The sequence below is a fragment of the Dipteris shenzhenensis genome, chromosome 17, assembly GCF_047967505.1.
Source record: "Dipteris shenzhenensis isolate YYH24624 ecotype China chromosome 17, Dip_SZ_1.0, whole genome shotgun sequence".
In the NCBI taxonomy this organism is placed as follows: Eukaryota; Viridiplantae; Streptophyta; class Polypodiopsida; order Gleicheniales; family Dipteridaceae; genus Dipteris; species Dipteris shenzhenensis.
In genome coordinates this window covers 7,231,331-7,239,331 of record NC_141612.1, presented here as the reverse complement: position 1 = coordinate 7,239,331, position 8,001 = coordinate 7,231,331, and the positions used below count along the sequence as shown (strand labels likewise).

General features: G+C 45.1%; 2 protein-coding genes across 2 annotated transcripts; both read left to right on the top strand.

The window, feature by feature from the left end:
• The first annotated feature begins 1,082 nt into the window (after positions 1–1,082).
• On the top strand, positions 1,083–7,632 carry LOC147891611 (uncharacterized). The gene is made up of 2 exons (XM_087388005.1): positions 1,083–1,128; positions 7,131–7,632. Exon 2 carries the CDS (start codon positions 7,255–7,257, stop codon positions 7,630–7,632), a length of 378 nt encoding a protein of 125 aa, XP_087244131.1. The 5' UTR covers positions 1,083–1,128; positions 7,131–7,254.
• Positions 1,612–4,855, top strand: LOC147891612 (pentatricopeptide repeat-containing protein At3g09040, mitochondrial-like). Its single transcript, XM_087388466.1, has one exon. It carries the CDS (start codon positions 2,237–2,239, stop codon positions 4,853–4,855), a length of 2,619 nt encoding a protein of 872 aa, XP_087244592.1. The 5' UTR covers positions 1,612–2,236.
• Positions 7,633–8,001: the final 369 nt, after the last annotated feature.

Sequence of the window (8,001 nt, the reverse complement as noted above, 5' to 3'; positions counted from 1 at the left end):
GGAATAGAGATGCCTCAAAGGGAGGGCTTGTGCCTTGATGGAACAAGGGCTTAACGCCTTGACAAGGGCAAGGGCTTGCTCTCTCAAAAAGAAAACTCTCTGGAAGGATGAACCTCACTCTCGGAGATGGAGGATGCCTCGCAGAAGGAGGCACTCATGAAGGGAGTGGGAGCACCATCGGCTCTGATACCATGATAAAGTGGAGAGAGAGAGAGAGAGAGAGAGAGAGAGAGAGAGAGAGAGAGAGGAGTGCACAGGATATAGCTACCTGTACACTATGTTGTATTGAACATAAACATGAATATATACATGAACCCCTTAGGGTTAGGGTTAGTGTTTGCCCTTAATGCCCTTAAGGCATGTTGCAATTTACACCATCCTCGACATTGTGCTCCTTTAATGGATAAAGCTATTCAAAAGTTCTTTGATTACTTCATTGGTGAAATATGTGCTTCTATCTGACATAATTTATATGGGGCATCTATACCTTATAATCACATTTTCATACAAAAACTTTGTTGTGCTTCTAGCAGCTACACTTTTAACTGATTTTTCTTCAGCACGGTGGTTAATTTTTTGTTATGCTTTGTGATATGGTATATAGTTTAAATGAAAGAGGTTGGGGGAAGGCAAAAGTAAGGGGGGATAAGAAAGAAGGTGGAAGAATAAGGAACAGAAGGGAGTAGGAGGTGTTAACACATGGGGGGGGGGAGCCTAAGAAAGCAATGCAAATGGATTGGAACACCATGAGAAAAGAGCTTACAACTTACAACAGTGGAAAGAAGGGCCACCCAAGAGAAACAAAGTGAAAGACCTCTAAGGAAGAGGAGACATTACCATTTGAGGTTAAAAGAGAAGAAGCTCATGTTTGCCATGAAAAGGGTGGAAGGAGAGCAAGTTGAGCAAGATGAGCTGAGAGCTGAAAGATATGAGCTTGCTACCCAAGCTATGAAAAAAGAAAGGCTTTAAATTTTGGATCTCGCTTGAAGAAGGTGGTGGAGGAAACAGAGAGATGCTACGCAGACTAAGAGAGGGGTCGCATGAAGGTGGTTGAGAAGACCCAAAAAATGATTGGTTGGCCGAGAACTTGAGCCTTGTGAATGCATTGGAGTGTGAACCACTATCAAGGTTTGAATTTTTCTCACAACAACATGTTGAACTTTGAGATACTTAATGAGGTTGTGATTTCTACTTGAAGCTGTGATTGGTCTAGGGACGTTTTCCCGGAAGATGATGCTTGATAAATGAAAGGTCTATTGTAAGATTAGCAAAACGAGGACAGATAAATCTCTTTAGGTAGGCATGAAACGAAAAGCTGAGCTCTCGTTAAACCAAGTGTCCTTTCAAACGCTCTTGATTGCTTGCTTTTCAGCAATCAACTTATGTAACACAGTTGGTTCTTGCACAAGAATTTTGGTGAGTGACTCTTCTAGTTTGCATGCTAGCAGAACACAGATGGATCTTGGGGGACCCAAAAGGGCCGACAACAAAGAGCTCGGCATAGGAGTCGAGGACCTCATCGAGGAACATATGCAGGTCGAACTTTTTTGCCAAGTCAAAAATGTCTACGTAGCAACACAAGCACACACAACTCAGAAACAACCACAGCTCTTGCTCTATGACCACTACAACGGACTGCCAGGCATTGACTCGACCTGAATAGAAGCAAGTCTCCATCTTCACACCTTCTTTCTATGACACCATCGCCAACTTCAGAATCTTTCCTCAAGGCTTTTGCTACATAGAGGGACCTAGGCCATGTGGTAGAGAGGATAAGTGAAGGAAAAATCTTCCCCTTCGAGGAAAGAATTTTTGGACTACACTAAGAAATCTCAAGTCTCCACCTTCAAATTCTTGAACCCAGAAATTGTGGCAAATGGGATTTCAACCAACCTCACGTTCATCAATTGGCTTGCTACCGTCACCTGAAGCTGACTTCCACAGATTCAAGAGAGGCTTGGTATTATGTTGAAGTCAATGACCTACACTTCCTGCTTTCTGTTCCCTGTGTGGAGCAGAAGAGTCCGCTTTGGTACCAACCTCTATTATCGTAAGTATGTGTGAAATCTCTTCGATGTAAGACTTTGTAGGATAGATTTATCAATAAGAAAATTGCACTTAATACCTACCTGCTTGGACTTAGTGGAGTGGTGAGGAGCGGAGATTCACAGTCCAATTGGTTGGCTGCTAGCTTGGTGGAGAATTGTGGCAAGGCAAATGCATTAAAATCACAGAGATGACTGGCTGGGATACGGTGAGCTTAGAGGAGGTAGTAACGTCAGTAGAACTGGAGCCCCAGCTGCCTTCTGTTCACAATCTTACGTGCATCTTGCAGAAATGCAGAACAAGCAAAAGTCTAGCGTATACCAAGCGCTTGTATGCCTACCTGTGCACAAAGGGGCTGGAAGATCATAGATCAATTGGAAACTACCTCGTCCCAATGTTGGCCCAAGTTGGCAGCATGCGCGATGCTAGGCACGTTTTTAACAAGTTGGTTGATCGGAATGTATATTCTTGGACTGCTCTCATGATGGGTTATATTGAATGTGGTGAATCACAGCATGCCCTCAACCTCTACCAGAAAATGCAAGTGGATTCTGTACATCCTAGCAAGTATACCTTCGTGGCCCTACTGAAGGCTTGTGCAAGGCTGAAAGATGCAGAAAGAGGCCGAGATATACACTCAGATATTGCCAGAAAAGGGTTGGAAATAGATATTTTTATTGGCAGTACCTTGGTGGACATGTATGCCAAATGTGGCTTGCCTGCAAAAGCGCAGGAAGCATTTGACCAGCTGCCAGTTCGAGATGTTGTTTCCTGGAACGCACTGATGGCAGGATATGCCGAGCAGGAGCTTGGTGAGGAAGCCCTGAACTGTTTCGAACAGATGCAGCTGGAGGGTCTCTCTCCAGATGCTGTCACATTTGTTTGCAGCTTGAAATCTTGTGGAAACCTAAGAGCCATAGACAAGGGCCGAGAGATACACACCAAGATCACCAAAAAGGGGTTGGAAAGAGATCTTTTCATTGGCAGCACCTTGGTGGATATGTATGCCAAATGTGGCTTGCTTGGAGAAGCACGGGAAGTGTTTGACAAGATGCCAGTTCAAAATGAGGTCTCATGGAATGCATTGATTGCGGGATATGCCGAGTATGGGTTTGGTGAGGAAGCCCTGAACTGTTTTGAACAGATGCAACAGGAGGGTTTCTCTCCTAATGCTGTCACATTTGTTTGCAGCTTGAAAGCTTGTGGTAGCATAGGAGCCATAGACAAGGGCCAAGAAATACATGCTGAGATGGCAAGAAAGGGGATGGAAAGAGATCTTTTTGTTGGCAACACCTTGGTGGATATGTATGCCAAGTGTGGCTTGCTTACAAAAGCACGGGAAGCATTTGACAAGCTACCAGTTCGAAATGAGGTCGCATGGAATGTACTGATTGCAGGATATGCTGAGCAGGGACTTGGTGAAGAAGCACTGAAATGTTTTGAACAAATGCAACTAAGGGGTCTCTCTCCTGATGCTGTCACGTTTATTTACAGCTTGAAAGCTTGTGCAAGCATAGGAGCCAGAGACAAGGGCCGAGAAATACACACCAAGATTGCCAGGAAGGGGCTGGAAAGAGATATTTTTGTTGGCAACACCTTGGTAGATATGTATGTCAAATGTGGCTCACTTGCAAAAGCAAGGGAAGCGTTTGACAAGCTGCCTGTTCAACAGGTGGCCTCGTGGAATGCATTAATCGCAGGATATGCTGAGCAGGGGCTTGGTGAGGAAGCGCTTAAATGCTTCCAACAGATGCAAATTGAGGGTCTCTCTCCAGATGTTGTCACATTTGTTTGCATCTTGAAAGCATGTGGCAGTATTGGAGCCATTGACAAGGGCAGAGAAATACATGCCAAGATTGCCAGCAAGGGTCTGGAAAAAGATCTTTTTGTTGGCAATGCCTTAGTTGATATGTATGGCAAATGTGGCTCATTCGCAAAAGCACAGGAAGCGTTTGACAAAATGCCAGTTCGAGATGCAGTCTCGTGGACTGCATTAATTGCAGGATATATGGAGAATGGGCTTGGTGACGAAGCACTCAACTGTTTTGAACAGATGCAACTGAAGGGTCTCCCTGCAGATGCTGTCACATTTGTTTGCAGCTTGAAAGCTTGTGGCATTATAGGGGCCATAGACAAGGGCCAAAAAATACACACTGAAATTGCTAGAAAGGGGCTGGAAAGAGATCTTGTTGTTGGCAGCACTTTAGTGGATGTATATGCCAAATGTGGCTTGCTTGCAAAAGCGTGGGAAGCGTTCGATAAGCTGACAGTTCGAGATGTTGTCTTGTGGAATGGACTAATTGCAGGATATGCCCAGCTAGGAGAAAGCAAAATTGTGTTTTATATGTTTGAGAAAATGAGAGGAGAAGGGATAAGGCCAGACAGTGTCACATTCGCTTTTGTTCTGAATGTATGCAGCCACACGGGTCTTGTGGATAAGGGCCATATGTACTTTGAGGCCATGAGCAAAGAGTATAACATCACTCCAACTATCGAGCATTACATTTGCATGGTTGATCTCCTTGGCCGTGCAGGCCAATTAGACAGGGCAATAGAGATGGTGAAGAAGATGCCATTCCGTCCAAATCTTGTGGTGTGGCATACGGTGTTGGGTGCTTGTCAAAAGTGGGGTAATGTGGAGCTTGCAAGACTGGCCTTTGAACATGCAGTGCAATTGGATGAAAAGGATGCTGCAGCTTATGTCTTGATGTGTAACATCTATGCAGATGCTCACATGCAGGAGGAAGAGAACAAGGGCCATGAGAGTGAAAGAACAAGCATGGAAGATGCCAGGACAGAGTTGGACTGACATAGGTGGCATTGTGCATTCATTTTTGGTGGGGGATAGAAGACATTTCCATAGCCAAAATATATATGCAAATCTGGAAGATCTCTCCCTCAAAATGAGGGAGGAAGAAGATGTCATAGATTTGCATTGTGGCCCTATAAAGGAAGGTGCTGCGCACTGCAGCCCCTCCCTTTCCCTGCCATCTGTTGTGCTGTTGCCAGGCCCTGTTGGACACCCGCCTTATAGGCGCCTTCACATCTGGTATCCCCCGCCATGTCTGCTGCTCCAAATCCGCCTTTCCAAGCCAGATCCCTCCTGCTGAGCGCATAGCTATCTGCTCCTGTCTTTCAGCTCCATCTGATGCAGCCGTCATGACTCCTCTTGTGAGGTGCTGCCCATGTGGCAGCCTCCCCTCTCTCTCTCTTCTCTGGGCATATCCTGCCCTGGGTCTCCCTCCCCCACGCTCTCCTCATTTGGGGGCTTACAGATGGGGAGGTGACCTTTCCAATACCCCCTCTCACTGACACATCTCGGCCCGATGCTAGCACGTCGATGACATTGCCCCAGCAGCTCCCATGATGGAACCCTCTGGAACAATCCGGTGTCGAGTTCATGTCTTCTCAAGTTATCTCAACCAGTGGCTCCTGCTCCTCCAGGTCCGGTCCTGCACAAGCAAACCAACCTGGTACACAGGTCCATCCATAGTAGCACCTGATGGCACCACCAACTTTATTCACGTTCCCGCCTTTGAACTCGAGTAATCAAGGCACCACGATCTTCTAGTTGTCCCCCTCATAATGAGTGAACAACTTGGAGTCTTCAAGGCACCATGCTCTGAGGGTCTGTTTCAACCCATCCTTCCTTTGGCAAGGTCAGCAACAAAAGAACCATCTCGAGAAATGAAATCCCAAGAATATCTCCAGATAAGCTGGACCACGAACTCTCACAGAGCTCTCAAGCAAGTACTCTTCTCGCTTCAGTACACCTTGTCCATCACCTTCCAGCAATCAGTGTCCGAGATTTGAAGAAGCACCCACACTTCCACTTTTGCCTTCGAAGAAGGCCCATTTCTTCCAATCTCACATTACTTGAGACATATGAAGAGCAGATTCTCTCCATAGCATGCTATAAAGGCTTAATAAGAACATCAAGTATGTACCAGATCATTGTACTGCCTTGCTCTGAAAGCAAGCCGTGCACCTCATCGAGGCACATACCAATAACCTATGCAATCTTGTACTATCCCCTTTTGAATTACAGCAACCATCTGAACATGAAACCCTAGGGCACGCCATGGAATCCACCCTCGCATCAGTATCAACAGCCACGCATCTGGAAGATTCCAAGCACTCCATGCTGTCCTTCACCTTCACAAAGGTTTTTGACTCCCTGTCGGCCGACATCTCAATGTCAGACATCTTCACTGTAGCTTCTAGGTCGGCCTCGATACGTAGGTATTGTGGTTGGCCTTGTGCGATTTCCCTTGTTGGAGCAAATGGCCGGAGCTATCATGGAGCAGAGATTTTCAGGGACCAAGGGCAATAGCCACTTGGCGTGATGAACATCTACAATGAAAGATTGGACATTGACACCTTGATGAATGTCTACCGGCCATGTCCTGGATCCTCCTTCCGACTAGGATTCCTTTAAGGAGCAAATCTTCCAAATCGTTGCAATCATAGCCATCGCTACCATTGTTGCTTTCTTCGGAATCACGATTGTTGAGTGGCAGAAATGAGGCCAGCTGCCCTTCTGCGATAGCTACACCGAAGGTGATGATTTCTAGAGTTGACTTGAGGGATTTGGAAGGCTTTTCAGATGCATGTGAGCTGATCAGTAATGAAGCAGGGAGGAGGTTTAAGATGGTGAATTGATGCATGTAATTACCTTGAAGCTGTGACTGGGGTTGAGATTGAGAAACCACTACTCTTGGTCATGAGGATGTGTATGCCTTTGTTAGACATGTTAAGACCAAATAATGTGACTCTATAGATGATGAGGCTAGAGCAATTTTTCCTGCATAAGGGTTGGAGGATTATGCTCTTTCATGGTACTGAGGTTTGGCTGATGAGGTCAAGTGTAGCTGGAGATTGCTTACCAAAGCTCTAATTAAAAGTTTTAAAATGGATGAAGACATATATAAGGCATGGTTGGTAGTGGAGGATCTAATCCAAGAAAGGGATAAGCCCGTTAATGACTTCATAATCAGGTTTGAAGATTGTTGGTATAATTATCTTTTTTTCTTTGATGAGGTAGATCATGTGCATGATTGCTGCAGTTGGTTGGTTTTGTCCAGACAAGCTGCAGGACAATTGTTGCAAAAGTGGTGTCAAACGTATGCAGAGGCAGTGTACCATGCATGTTGTCAAGAACATGCCATCTTAAAGAGGAAGAACTATGCTAGAAGATGCAGAACAAATATGAAGTCTGAGGAAGGGAAGAAAGAGCATATGGTCAAGAATAATGAAGTTGATGTTGTTCCGGATCTTACATCCATAGGTGTAGTAAATAATTCAATATCCGAGGCAACAATTGTTTTAGATGCATGTATTCAGTATGAGGATGTTTATGATGGTGCATTTCATGATTTGTTTGATGATGAGAATGATGATGCCATTGCTGAGCCCATGACTCAGGGGACTATTGAGAATGAGAGGCTAGAGGAGCCTTGTGAATGCCTGCTGGTTGGCTTTCCCTTTGAGTTGGATAGCCAAGATGCAGTGCCAGAGATTCCTCCACAGTCACAAGTCATGAGTCATGTCAAGAAAATTCAGCAGGAGTTTATTGTATGCATTTGAACATCCTTGTGTGTGATGAGGATAAGGTACAATGTTTGCAAGATGATGGTGAGCTGAATTGCATTCTTGATGATGCATTGGATGATATGTTGGCATCGGTTTCCTTGGAGAAGAGTGCACACACTTGCCTGCTGGTTATACCGGATGATAGTGATAGTATGATTGACGATGAGTTAGATGCTATACTCGATGATGCCCTGTCGGATTTTGCATGTGTGGTTGGTGATACTAATAAAAAATGTATTTTTCATGGTCTCGATCTTGTGTGTGGAGTATTGGACCCGGATGCCTATGTATACACAAAACCATGCAGTAGAGAAGATGAGCCGAAGGTTGATGAAAGGGAGAGTGATCATATGTATGTATGTG